The 14936-nt window shown below is 28.4% G+C and overlaps 1 protein-coding gene across 1 annotated transcript in view; it reads left to right on the plus strand.

Moving 5' to 3' along the window:
• The first annotated feature begins 317 nt into the window (after nt 1-317).
• LOC129975226 (laminin subunit gamma-1-like) overlaps nt 318-14936 on the plus strand; it is a 68415-nt gene continuing 53796 nt past the window's right edge. Inside the window, exon 1 of the mRNA XM_056088256.1 lies at nt 318-850. Coding sequence (XP_055944231.1) covers nt 400-850 — 451 coding nt within the window. The 5' untranslated portion in view covers nt 318-399. The remainder of the gene's footprint in view (nt 851-14936) is intronic.

Consider the following 14936-nt stretch of genomic DNA (forward strand, 5'->3'; position numbering starts at 1 on the left):
CCAATAGCGTGTCTGTAAGCTATATAAACCAAATTTATCTTCAAAATACACATATAGTTTATAAATATTTGCCTCCCAAATATAGGAACATCTTTTGGACGGAACTCGGGAGGCCCTCACAACCCCACTTGAGATTTTTGGTCATACTGTCTACATATTTCGTCGACATCAGAAATAAATAATTCCGCATTCGTCTACAAAAGGGCAATGGCGCGAAAAATTAACCGCCAAATAGGAACGAGAAAAGAACGGAAAGCTGTCGCCAAAATCCCTTTTTTTTATTACTCTAGCAACCCTAGTCGCATTCAACAGTTTCCGAGCGATAGTAACCACGGGACCTTTGCCGAAGGGGGAAAACTTTCTCTCTTCTTTCTAATTTCGGGCAGTCAAGGAACGAAGATGGCGACGAGTATGGTCGCTTTGGAGTGGACACTGCTGGTCATCGTGTGCGTTAAAATCCTAGGTGCTCGATCGCAATTCCAGCAGCAAAAGGAAATAATTTTTCCAGAGTACCACAGTACAAGGGAACAGCCGAGTAGGTGCTATGATGAATTCCGTCGACCGCTTCGTTGTGTGCCGGAATTCGTGAATGCCGCTTTCAATGTGCGGGTGGAAGCGACGAACACGTGCGGGACGCGGGGTCAGACGGAATACTGTCTACAGACGGGCGTAACTGAGGCGAAAAAATCGTGTGAGATCTGCGATGCTTCGGCCCCTTACTTGGCCCACCCCCCGGATTACTTGACTGACTTCAATAACAATGACAATCAGACTTGGTGGCAGAGCGAGACTATGTACGAAGGAATTGGAATTCCCGATTCCGGTCAAGTGAATCTCACATTACACCTTGGTGAGTTATTCTTACTTGCTTGTAAATTCATGTAATATTTCGAGAAAGCTCCAAAATTATTTACGAGGATAAATTTAGAAGGTTTAAGTTGGAAATTAGTTTTAATAACACACTTTAAAACTGATTATTTCACTTATAATACAGATTTTATGAAATTAAAATTAAGTGTGAAAATAAAGATAAGGTACAAAAATGTAAATTAAAATTTATTAATGCAAATTATAAATTATTATTTTGCAAATTATATTAATTTTTATGCAGTTTTAGTTTTTTTTTTAAGTAAAGAAAAAGTAACTTTTTTATTCAATTAAAAAAAAAATCTTTAAAATTAATTCTCGCTTCCCCCCTCCAAAAAACACTTTTTTTTTGTGTGTGTGGAAAATTGCCTTAGGTAAAAAAAAAGACTGATAACTTAATTAATTTCATTCTAATTATATTCAAGGTTAAAACTCAGAATATTTGTTGAGTGACCTGGGGCATATTTTTCCCTTTTTATTAAAATCAAGGTCGACGTTTTTTTTTGAAAAAAAATGAAGATACTTTACAAATTACATAATATTTAGTTAAAACTCTTTTAGTTTTATTTATTTATTTATTTTGTTAGTTAGTTTTTTTTTTTTTTTTTAAAGTTAAAACTGGTTCAGACTCGCCTAAACGCAAGCGTTATAAATAATTTTTAGCAGATGTCTTTTAAAGCCATTTTATTATATTGTTAGTTTTTGATTTCTTTATAGTTTTATGTTCGAAATTAAAATCACGGAGTGATAGCAGATGAATTATGCTCTGACGGAGAAGGGGGTGGGGTGGAGGATGACTGATACTGATTCTGGTGGCACCTTTTACTTTCTACCGACTAAGAACATATTTATTTTTAAATATATACAAAAAAATTAACAATAGACATTTTCTTATGAGTGTAATGATAATGAGCAATTCTCTTAGTTCTATTACTTTTTATTTTTCAGTATTGAAATCAAAATTCATTATTATAAATATTATGGAATCTATAAATCATTTACACTTCTCAATTTCTCTGTCCAATGTTTACACTTATATAAAATCAAAATCATATTAACTTGATTATTTAAGTGTTAAGTAAAATGTTTAAAACCATTAAAGTGAATGTTTCTTGATAAAGCAAAGTTTGGCTAAAATAATTCACTTTAGCGGTTTACAATAAAAGATTTTTGCTATTCTATTTAGACCCAGAGAAGCTATTTTGAGAATATTACTGAAACATTTCAGAGATTAATTCATTTTAAATAAACATCATTCATTAAATTTGATGATCTTTTTTATAACATTAAAATGATCATATAGGAATTAAAATAAAACAATAGTTGTTAAAATGATCAGAGAAATGAACTACAGTTATCCTTCTTTATTTAAAAAAAATAATTTTAATCAAACGCGAAGAAAATGGCATATTAAAAGTTGCATTGTTCGTAAATTCCGTTTGTACCATACGTATAACATATCTCGTTCCTCCGTTTATTTTTATATATTTTAAACATTATAAATTCTATAAATTATATTCTTTTTATAGATTATATTCTTTATAAATTCATTCATTCATTCTAATAGATTATTAGTTAATTTACATTGGAAATTTAAAAAAGATTCGAATATCAATCCGAATTATTTAAGCGTGATAATATTTGAAGCGTCATTCGTTTGTCTTTGTATTATTTTTAAAAACTTATTCATATATATCAAGAAATTGTAAAATGCACACATACTAAAATGTATTTAGTATTTTCACAATGCGCATTCTATAAACCCAATAAAAAAAAGGAAAATAGAAAGTATTGTTGTTAAACATACTTAAAAATGACTTGAAAATTTATTAAAATTGAAAAAAAAAATTAAATGGAGATAAAATTGGTGTCATCGGTATGTTTATTTTTTAAACTTGTAATTTTTTGGATGTGTTTATAATAATATGTTCAGAAACTATTGCGGAAAAGTGTTCAAATATTTAATTTATAATTAATGACCTAATAAATTTTGTAAAACCTCTTCCTATTGAGCACTATTCCCAGAAGCAATTACCTGTAAAATTTGGCACCTCTAATTTTACGTATTATTTAATTTACAGATATTATCCAGCCTATAAACTGTTGTATAAACACTATCGATTAGAAATTTCCTTAACTTTATGCGAACTCTCTAATTAGAATTGGTCCATGCTGTTACTGATTTTCCTAGAAAATATCTTGTTTTGTTAGCGCGCTTTGATTGCATTCATTTTTTCAATAAGACATGTCGCAGCAGCCATTCAAGTGTCCTTTTAATCTTATCCTCTGTCCTAAAATTGAGACTTCGGGACGGAAATTGCCATTGAGTAACACAGTTGCTGTATACGCCTTTTCCGTCCTGTCCCATTCTTGCGACGAAAATCTTTGATACTTACTGTTAGCTCTTTCAAAAGAACATTTTTCATTGCTGATCAGTTTAGAATTATTAGATCATCTCGGATCTTGTTTTACATCAAAAGAGATGGTTTAATAAGATTTATTTTTATGAAAGATGGTTTAATAAGATTTATTTTTATGAAAGATGGTTTAATAAGATTTATTTTTGTGAACTGATGAACAGTTATATATAAAACATTTGGGACCGGTAGTCTTACAATCTTCTCCCTTCCACAATCCTTTACTCACGGAACAAAATGTGTGTGACCCCATTACTGGAAACCAAGATAAGCAAATGAGGTATTAGTTAATGATAAAAATAAAATGGAAGAAGATTCGAATCTATCATCCAAAATAGCGTAGCACGATAATGTTTTAAATTGCTTCATCCTTATTTTATTTTATTATTATTTTTCAAAATTAACTCTAAAATTTCAATAATGGTAATATTCGCACTGGAAATATATTTCATACCGTTGCAATGCGCGTGATATAAAAATATTGTAAAAAAATTAAATCAATATGTACGATATAATTAAGAATATTTTTTAATTCATTAAAAGTAGAGGAAAAGATTGCACGAAAATAAAAATAAAATAGTTTTTTTTTTTTAAAAAATTTAAAGTGGTGCAAAATTGTTTTTGTGCTATTACACTTCGAAGTTTTTGAGGATAAAGTTAAAATTTTAATTATTTTTAGTTAAAAATTTAAAAATATTTTTGAGTGAGCATCTATTACTTAAGAAGTAATTCCATGTCAAATTGTAAGGTGTAGATCGAATGATTTGAGTTGTAGAGCGTTCTGGACGATTGATTCCTCATAGATGTCGTATGACATAAATTAGGTAATTTGTGAGCCTTTAAACTTTAGCAAATAAAAAAAATCGATTTTTAACTATTTTCATTAAATTTAATTGAAATGTTTTTATGCAAAATGGCTACAGTCATTGCATGTAAGTAGTGAGTTGTCTGAAGAAGGCACTGTGGCAATACCGTGTATTAGATGTCAATCATCTTAGAACAAAAGAAAATTCATTAATAACTAATTGTTTCGAGATATGATGCCTTATCACTTAGTGGGAAGCCGACTTCACGGTATATATTCGTTATGTAATATTGTCTATGTCACAGCCAATTCTCTCGCCACATTTTTATTTCTCTTATTCATATTATGTTCAGCTAAAAATTTTTAATTCATTTCTGCACTAACTGAAATGGCACATCCAGAATTTTTAGGTAATTGTTTTTACATGCTACTTTTTCCACAAGTAATAGTAATATCCGTAGTTTAAAATTCATAAAGCTCAAAAACGCTGATAGTTCATCCACTACACATCAACATTATGGCAGTTTTCCACAACACCAGGTTTAGTTTGTATGACAGCTCCTGAGAACACTAACTATAAATTAAGAGTGAAAAAATGGCATTATTGCTTTTCTGTTTCAGAATATATTGTGAATAATTATCATCTGCTCGATTTGTGTGCAAGAATATCCTAAAAATAATATGCTTTTCGGATATACTAATGACTCATTGATTTTGGAAGTTTCTTTTAATATCATACTTTATGCACTTCATGTGTGAATTTGTAATTCTTTAATAAAGTGAGTGTTGTTATTTACCATAAACGAGGGAAAAAAACCTGTATGTGCTGGTTTCTTATAAATAAACCATTTTTATGATAATATGTTGTGTTTATTGGTATTGAAAGTCGCGAAACTGTTAGTTTCACCCTCCTCCCATTCCTTTCGGCATTTTTTCTCTCTTGAAAATTATTTTTATTTTAGACAAGGACCTATATTTAATATTTTTTTGTTTGGATTTTTAGTTGTCACATCTGCTAACGTATCGCAGTACTAGAACTGGTTCTACTTCATTGGTGATTATGAAGCAGTAGAAGAATATTTAGAAGTAGAAGAAGCAATAAAAAAATATCTTTCAAAAGCACGTATTTTTTAGCTTCATGAAATGTTGAATGTGAGTTAAAGAACCATTGAAGAGAGATTATATTATTATTATTATTATTATTAGAGATTAGTTAAAAATCTTAAGATGATTTTGTAAATTGTGAAAAAATTTTACGAGTAGAATGATATGAGTAGATATCATGAGTAATGACAAGAAAAGTCGCATATATTTAAACAAAGAATAAATTCAAAGTTCAGTAGAACGTGCTTACTTTTTTTAAAAAAGAATTTGGTAGTAAATTACTATTGGGTAAATTCCTATTGACTGAGAGACAAGCAATTTTTCCTGAAATTTTCTTATATATAATAGGCTTCTAATTTCTCAAAATGAATTTTTACTAGAAAATTCTGAAATCAGAAGCATTTCAAAGTTTATATTGTAAAAATTTGTAGAGGTGGGGAAATAAAATTGGAAATTTATTATCGCATACTGTAAATTGTATCAAATAAAGTATTGCATTTAAAAGAATGAAAAAAAAAAAAAAAATCAAAATTTCCTTTGTCTGAACACCAAAATTATATTAAATTATATATATGAAATCGGTCTGCATGCTCGATTTCTATTTCTCTGTACATAGCGTAGACATTGTTTAATAGCGTCGGTAATTATTCTAAAATCTATTCAAATCTAGACTTCTAAAATCTAAATTCAGTATTAGTGATTTTTAAACATGATAACGGCAACACAATTATTTGAATTGTAAATGAAAACAATATTTTCTGAACAATATGTTAAATACTGTATTTTTCAAAGAAAATGATGTTTTAGAAATTCTTATATATACATCGTACCAGAAATTTTATACTATGGTTTATTCATATTCTGTTGCTTTTATACATTTTTGACAGCAGTTTTTTTTAAATTCGTGGACAGTCCCCGTAGCAACTTGTTGAGCTTCGGATATCCGAGCATTTAGTAGGGTTGCTTTTCGTATTAGATTATCGGAGACGTTCTGATAACAGTTTCTATCTAAGAATGGCTTCATTTTCTTGGCGAAATAGGAGCAGAAATTAAAATGAAATGATTTTCATAATACTTTTACTGATTTATTTTAGTAAATTTTAATATATATGTATGTAGATGATAAAAGCGAAATAGAACACCTTCTTTTTTTATTATTAATGAAAAGGGTGATGGACTTTTATAATTTTTTTGCAAACAAGCAAAAATTTCAATAATCAGTTAAATTTTTTTACAAATAATTACAGACTTATTATTTGTTCAAATAGAAATTAATAATTTAAAAAAAAAATGCAATTCTTTGGAAATAAATAAAAAAAGGTTATTCTATAGAATTAATATTGATTAATCAGTTGTTTTGAAACATGGGATGCGAATTAAAATTTCATTTAGATTTAATTTTAATGCCAATTCTGAAAAAATAAAAAATAAATGTCACATATTCTCATAAAAGAGCTATTACAAATATTTTTAAAAGATATCTTTTGTAACAATTTTTCTTTCTAAAATGCTTTTAATTCTTTTTTCCTCTCTTTAATGTTTTCGTGTGACTTATAGAATGTTTTGTTGCTTTCTTCAGATATCCCATGTCTACAGTATATTAAAATCTTAAAATTTACATTTACATTTATGTTTTTGTTGTTGTTCCCGTTGCTTTTACCACGCCGGCAAAAAAAAATCGAAATAAAATAGCCCCGTAACTACTAAAAATGCTTTTAGTAACCATGGCGTCATCTCTTTGAAGGGCAGTGCAAATAATTTTGATAATCTTTATGATCTTGAAAGGCAAATGGAGAACATAAGGAATAAAGGATGCAAAAGAAATAAAATTTGGATTCTATATTTAAATAGTAATTGGTGTTTTTATTATGGAATAATTGTTTGTAATGTTGTAAATACTTTACTGGCTATTAAAATTTCGATGATTTATAAAGAGAAAGAACAATCATTGCATTTTAAGGTTATTTCATGTCTTTTCCTTGAATTATAACCAAACTAAAAGAATCTATTTCACATTATTTTAAATACCTTTCTCTTGCAATGACAAGATAATTAGAAATAATAAGTCAAAGAAATATCAACAATTAATTTACATTAGATATTAATTTACGACAAAGTCTTAAAAATAAAAATGAAGTATTCTTTAATATTAAGAACAGGCATTTACGAAATATTTCTTTACTTTGGGCTTTTCTACCGTTTATATTCTTATACTTCTGCCACTTTGTATATTTTTAGAAACAGCTGATCTCTTTCTTGTTATATAGTTTGAGGTTAAAAGATATAAGCAGAAAGTTAGAGAAATGTGTAACACTATAAACTGAAAAAGTTCAAGTTTCTAAAATAATATGAGTTAAATGTTAATTAAAATTTGATTTTTAAAAATATTATGTTTAGAATGCTATTAAGAATAAACAGCGCAAAATATTTAATTGAAAGTTTTAGCATCTCTTAATTTCTATGAGGCTCTTAATTTCTATTCCAAAGGCAGCTAGTAAAAAATAAATTAATCATTTTTTTCGCAAAGGCAGTGAAATAAAATTAACCAAGATGAAATTGTTTACAAATATCAATATGAAATACATGCAATTAAATGTATCTTACGGTTGAAATGTGAAACTAAAATAAACCATTTTATTAGAAAAGGGTCTCATATTGTACATTGTCTAGGACCGATATTTCATAAATATGCCACTGATGATTATCATTAATTCATTGAAAATTTCATTTTATTTTCGCTTAAAATTTTAAAACAAACTGTATGAAGAATTTTTATAATATTTAGATTTCCCTTAAAACTGTTTAGATATGAATGAAGTCTTGAGAAATATATCAGTCTACTATCATGAATCATAGTTGATATTTCCAGTTTTATCCTAAATTATGTTACGTTATTATCAAGGTTATTAAAAAAACCCATCTTGATAGAACCCATCTTTCAACTTGTATCAAAATTTTATCTTATCAAGGCCAAGGCTTACAAAATATTCGTTTTGGAGTTCTGAGGTTCATTTGATGTCATGCGTATCTGCTCGTATTAAAAGAAGGCATCGTAAGTATCAGATAAAAAATAAAAGAAAAAAAAACTACCAGTGATAGTAATAGGAAGAAAGAAAGTACCCATTGAAAGAAAGAAAGCAATTCATAGATATTTATTAACTTATAAATATATGTCATTTTGTCTTACTAAGGTAACCAAATTTTCTGGACTTCCAACTCATGTTGATTGATCTACATGCTCGTGGGACCGGAATAGCCGACTAAAATTAGATACTGTTGCAATTCATCCGCGATGTGTCGTTTATAACCGTTAGTAAAAGTTTTTAGCGCGTCTTTCCCGTGTTTTGGGCATCCTGGGTTCGAGTCCCGGTTCGGGCATAGTTGTTCTCCATCTGTTCCTGTGAGATGTGTGAATGGCACGTGCACTTGTCCATGGCACGTGCCAATAGAAACAACAACAGTAAAAGTTTTTGTGCATGGAATTATATAATCTAATTAATTACAATATTAATATGTTAAATTTATTAAAAGAGAATTTAAAAAAAGGAGAATTTATGTGTTAATTTAATTAATGCAGGATAATCTTATATTTTTAAATAAATTATTTAATAATAAGCAAATAATGAAGTGCTTTAGAACATTTTTATGAATTCCTTGACGTTTTTTTTCAATCCGAGGCAAATTATTTGTTATCGCTTCCATTCTGTTAATTCAAGACATCGAGTAATTCTAGCATTGCAAAAACTTTCAGTATTCAAAATTAAATATTTTGATTAGGAATATAATTATTTTCTTTTCCCATTTTCACTTCAATAATTTGAACATCAATATCGCATTAATTTTCAACTCTTTAATAAATGCTATCCTAAGTTGTGTTTATGCGCATGCGAAAGTACAGACGGACAGACAAATTACAGACGTAAGCGCAAACAAGATTTGGTTCAAAATTTGATAAAAATCTACATTTTAAATGATAAATCTGTGCATCAAATTTTATCTATTTATCTCTTTACTTTTATAATTATCGGGTTCACTTGCACTCGAGTAACCAGACAGGTAGATTTTCTTTGAACGAATGACATTCAAAATTTGCTAAATATCTACAAATTTAGTCTAAAGTCCATATTTTAAATTTCATACGAATTGTATGTTTAAATTATCTTGTTTATAGATATATAGACATAATGCCGAAGCTTCGTTTTTAGAATTCAGAAAAGTCTGAAACATGGAAATTCGCCAGAAGCTGGAATTTGGACGGATTGGAATTTTTTGACAGGTCCAATACTTTCTGTCAATTTTATTTCTACATTAGAAAATGAAAAGAATATAAGATTGAATAAATATCAAATGCAATTCTTCCAAAAGATTATTTAGTATTGTTTTATTTAATTTGTTTCCCATTTTGTAGCTAAACGATGGTTAGTTGAAGAGGGGTCCCATCATTTTGATAATTTCACTGACACCAGACAGTAAGATCGCCAACAACCGATGATGATTGGCCAGGATGTGAAGTTGGAAATTGGATATCCAACCTGACCTACTTCCATCAATCCATTTCAGTCACTTTGTTTGTTTGTATTAAATATTCAGTAAAAAAAAAAAGGAATAGCTTGGAGGGGGAGATAACTGTTATGGTGTGTGGAGGTCAGATACCTCCATTGGTGACATATTAGTTTTCATAGTAAATAGAAGTCGGTACAGTCGTTACAATTGGATACAGTTTTTGTTTGAGAACTCTATCAAGATTACCCCCTCCTAAAAATGTGCAGTGAAATAATGGTTTTGAAATTTTTCTAGTAAATGAGAATAATAGGAAATGGTAAACCATTAAAGCTATTGTTATATTTAAGGGTCATGATCTTTTATATGAAATAAAAATTGGCAAAATCGGGTAAGTGTTGGGGGGGCGATTCTTTAGATTTGTCAGTTATTTTAAATATGTAGATAAAATAGTGGAATTATTTTCTCAGTGCTTGTAAAAGGATATATTGAGTTTCGTGGTTAAAAATTCATTACTTAATGTGCAAAATTATTCACCAGGAAAAAGATATTTTTTACTGAATATATGCTGGCCCTCCACTTTTTTTTTTTTTTCTTCTCAATGTTATGAAGTTTTAAAAGAAGGACCCCCCCCCAAAAAAAAAGGATAAAGAAAGAAAGGAAGAAATGCGTTATACTAGCAGATATTTTTTTAACATTCGATTTTCCACTCAGTTTGAATTTAAAAAAAGTAACGAACATTTTTAAAATTATTTATTTGTTTATCTGTGCTTGACTACTCCAGTTGTATTAAGATATTTGATTTTTGATGTTTATTTATATGAGAATAACTATTTTATTGCCGAAACGAAGTACACTGGATACATTTATATATGTACAAGTTAATCGCAGCTGCAACTAAAAATATTTTTTAATTGATTTTTGGTTATTGGAAAAAAGAGTATCTTTGCAATCACACTACCATCATTCAACAGGTGATTTTTATTATTTTATTATAAGAATCGTTCCCTATGTAATAGTTTCCAAAATTATATTTTTGAAAAACGTCATAGTTGGGAACTAAGAACACATCTATTTAACTGACCATTGGTCGGAAAAAAAAATTTCATATTGCTAAAATTGTTAATTTTTTTTAGATGTCAATTGATGGTGTTTGGTTGTGTATTTCTGAGAAAAATACTTTATATCACGCGTTATACGAGACATTCTTTTGTGAAAATATTACGAGAAAGTTGAAAGGAGAACACCAGATTTCCATATAAGTTATTTTCATTACTCTTATCTTTATTTTAACCTTTTTAATATTTTTTTTTAATCTTGGAATCTTCGTTCATTGTTACAGACCTATCTGAAGCCGCGCCTCTTCTTTTTGTTAGAGGGGGGTGGGGAATCCATTTATCATGAGAGTTTTCGGGAGTTAGGATTAGTGGGTGGTCCAAAAAACTTGTTCTTGTTGCTCTAGAAATGGAAGTGATTTTTTTTAAGCTTCCTATTGAAGAATTTATTTTTCTTACATCGCCTGAACAATTGCGATTGATTTAATGTTTGAAAACTTAATGCTGTGAAATATGTTTAGTAAACTGAAACTTCTCTCAAATTTTTTTAAGGAAAAAAAATTGTTAGCTGATTTTTATCTCTCGCTTTAATATTAATTTTATTTAAAAATATTTTTCTGAAATTATTGTTATATTCAAATATATTGTTTCATATAGACATTGTTCTTTTTTTTCTTCTTTTTTTTCAAATTTTATTATGAATTTTTTAGAGAATTTAATAAAACAAAAATTTATTTTTTGTCTTCAGAGGGTTTTTTTACGTACCTACTTTTAACTTGCTATTCATTTAATGTATAAAAATCATTTTCATTATTATGAACCTAAATTTTTCTGTTAATTATAATAACAAAAACGAAGGTTTTATTTATTTATTTTTTTTCTTTTAACATGACAGTAATCAGAATATTTACAGGTTGGCTTATCTGTAAATGGCGACATGCAAGGGAAAAAAAAATCGTTTCATAACTTTTTACAGGATTAATCTTGGACCTAGAACTATCAAATTTGGCAAGTATTTAATTCTTGGGGGAAACCGGTGTTCACTTTGAAAAAAATTATTCAAAATTTAATTAGATTTTTAATTAAAAATTAATTAAGATATTAATGTCTTTTACCTATAACATTTGAGCAGACAATTATATAAAAACTTTTTATATCGTTTCAAAATATAAGCTTTTCAATGATATTAATTTAATTCCTCGTCTTTTTTCTAATTTTAATAAAAGTATATTTGTGATTTTTTTTACAACAATGCATTTCAATTTTTTATTGTTACTTCATTTATATTTGCGTACGTTTCAGTGTTATTAATATATTTTTCACATGTTTCTATCTTTTTCTTCATATTCTGACACTATATAAGCTCCAGATATTTTCTCTCATTCTGTCTGTCCTACTTTCTGCCTTCTTGATACATTGCACTGTTCTCGTCATGGTTTTAAGAAAGAATTCTTGACTGAAGTAAACATATAGACAAAAAATGAACTATTTTTTTGAAATTATGACGAAAAATATCGTTAAAGAGTTCCATGATTGTTCCTTCATATCATGTTTTACATATATGTAAATAAAAACATTCGTTTCTTTCTTTCCATCCTTTGAAATTTTGTTTAAATTGGAACGTTGACCATGCATGATTTTTATTAAGGATGGAGTTTAATTTCCTGTAATTGATAATTCCTAGCAATCTTTCTCAAATGTGATGTAGTTAACATTTGGTCAGGCTACTTAATTTTAAATGAATATTTTCTCAATAAAAACATATATTTAAACTGATAATGAAAATAAAACTTAACTTGTAAAAAGGTATCTAATACTGGAATTTTGTAGCAGAAGAGCTGTATTTAGTTTTTTTCACCCTTTCCTTAACTGTAGAATGCGAACATAGAAATACATTTGACTAAACGACCTAATATCGAAATGTTGTTATAGTTGAGTAGGGTTGCAGTAGAGGCTGGAATGAAGGAAAGAATTTTAAAGTCTGTCTCGAAATTTGATATCCGATCTCGAGGCTCTGTGAAATTTATTATATTCAAAGGAGTTATAAAAATTTAAGATAACGCAATCAATTGCTATGCTTGTTAAAAGTTGGAAAGAAGAATTCTCCAGAGTCTTAATTTTTATGTTATTGGTGATTTTTCTTTTTAAAAAATCATTCATTGAATAATAAACAGTAAGTTATTCCAAAATCTTTTATTAAAACCTGGACAAAAATTATGCACTTTTTATAGTCAAGCTAAAGAATCAGTAACCGGAACACTGCCGGCTAACCCTGGACATGTGGCCATTTTTGTTTTATCGTTTTCTGGCACCTTAATGTACCTAATATGAAATTATTTCTAATGAATATTGATTTACTAACTTTTTCTTCTTGTGAATCTTTTTCCTTCTAAAAAAAAATTAATCGTCGCCACGAAACTGGAATATACAAATAAATTGAAGTAATAAAGCATTAATTTATAATAAATTGCAAGAAATTTAATTTGAAGTAATTTTCTAATTATATTTGTATAATAATATGCTTTAAGCCTAACTGAGTTTCTTAATTAATTTCGTCCGCAAATTTTGAATCCAAGCGGGACAAATTTTGCCATAAGCATTCCATTCAAATTCACAACTACTTTTTTTAGTAGCAGCGTAGAAACGGGTGTGAAAGGGGGGGGGGGAGACAGGGAGTTAAGATACCCCGAGAATCAATCTTTAGGGAGCCATTGGGACAAAAGATAATTGCGTTTTATGTTACTTTTTTAAAATCAAATGCCATCAGAAAATGAAAAAGAAACACAAGTTTCCAGACGCTGTTTCCATTTGCTTAAGTCACTGGTATTATTAAGCGACACGTCGAGCGTCACTTACACTTGCTGCGCTTCTAGTCGCGAACAACAATTTTGGATCCTGATTTATTCCTATGCAATTAATCTCTCGTTTCTTTTTGTTTTTCTGAAATTTTTTTAATAAAACTTCAGCTTGACAAATCGTTCCTTTTGATTTTTGAGATATGTGACCATTGCAGGGAACAAGTAACGGTTATATAAGTTTTATAAATAAGATAACCGTGGTTAAACCGAATGCATTCTATTTGGGTTTTTTGTTTGAGTTGTTGTTTGATATGACTGAGAATTAGGTGTGTTCCTAAAATTCTTAAATAATATTCTACCAATATATATTACCATCCATTAATCATATGTTGTGGTCAAAATATCATCATTTTAAAGTTTTTTTTACTTTGATTTATCTACGAGGTATGGAAGGAATTTGAAAGTATTTTTTAATATTTTATTATATTTTAAAAAGCCTTCATTTATCTATAAATAAGTGAATGCCTTATTACCAGTTATTCTTTCATAATTTTTTTCTTGTAAAGCAATTCGCTACTCAATTTCATTTTACAGTTATCCGAATTTTGATTGTTTTCAACATAAATTTGCAATACAAAATTTGGTGTTATCAACCTAAATTTTCTTACAACATTTAGTTCTATCAACATAAATTTATATTGCAACATTTGGTATTATCTTCATAAATTTGCAAAAATCCTAACTTTAAATTAAATTGGGAATTAACGATTTAATACAAGTTTCTAAAAGATGATATGCAGTAGATTCTCAGTAATCCGACAAATATCAAATCTGAAGATTGCTTTGTGTGCGAAAGTACCTGATTAATAGAAATTCATTTGAAAAATTACAAACTTTTTTTTTCTTTTTTTGCACACATATAATATACTGTAATAGTGAAGATTTGACCATGAATAAAAAATGTTGAGTAAATAATTCATTATCTTACTGATGAATACCGCGCCACTGAATTCCTAATACAGTGACTTGGTCTCTTCCTTTCGCGCTTCCTCCTCGACTTTCTGTAAACAACAGACTATTTAAAGGGTTAGTACCGATGCAATGCTGGATTACTTAGGGTTAACTGTGTATTCCTTTAAAATATATCAGAAAAACAAATTAAAAATGTTGCTTCTTAAATTTTCTTATTTGCAAGATTGTTTTATCTTTATTAAAATAACGCCAAGTTTGAATTTCGACTTTTTTTTAATTTAGAGTATAATCTGTGTGATTGAATACCTTTTAATTATTTTGCTTTCATTTAATCTTCCGACTCTGATAACATATCTGTGATGATGGGGACTATTTTAAAATTGGCATTAAATATACGAGGTAAATTTTTTTTTTCTCA

Source organism: Argiope bruennichi, chromosome 7 (assembly GCF_947563725.1).
Source record: "Argiope bruennichi chromosome 7, qqArgBrue1.1, whole genome shotgun sequence".
Taxonomy (NCBI): Eukaryota; Metazoa; Arthropoda; class Arachnida; order Araneae; family Araneidae; genus Argiope; species Argiope bruennichi.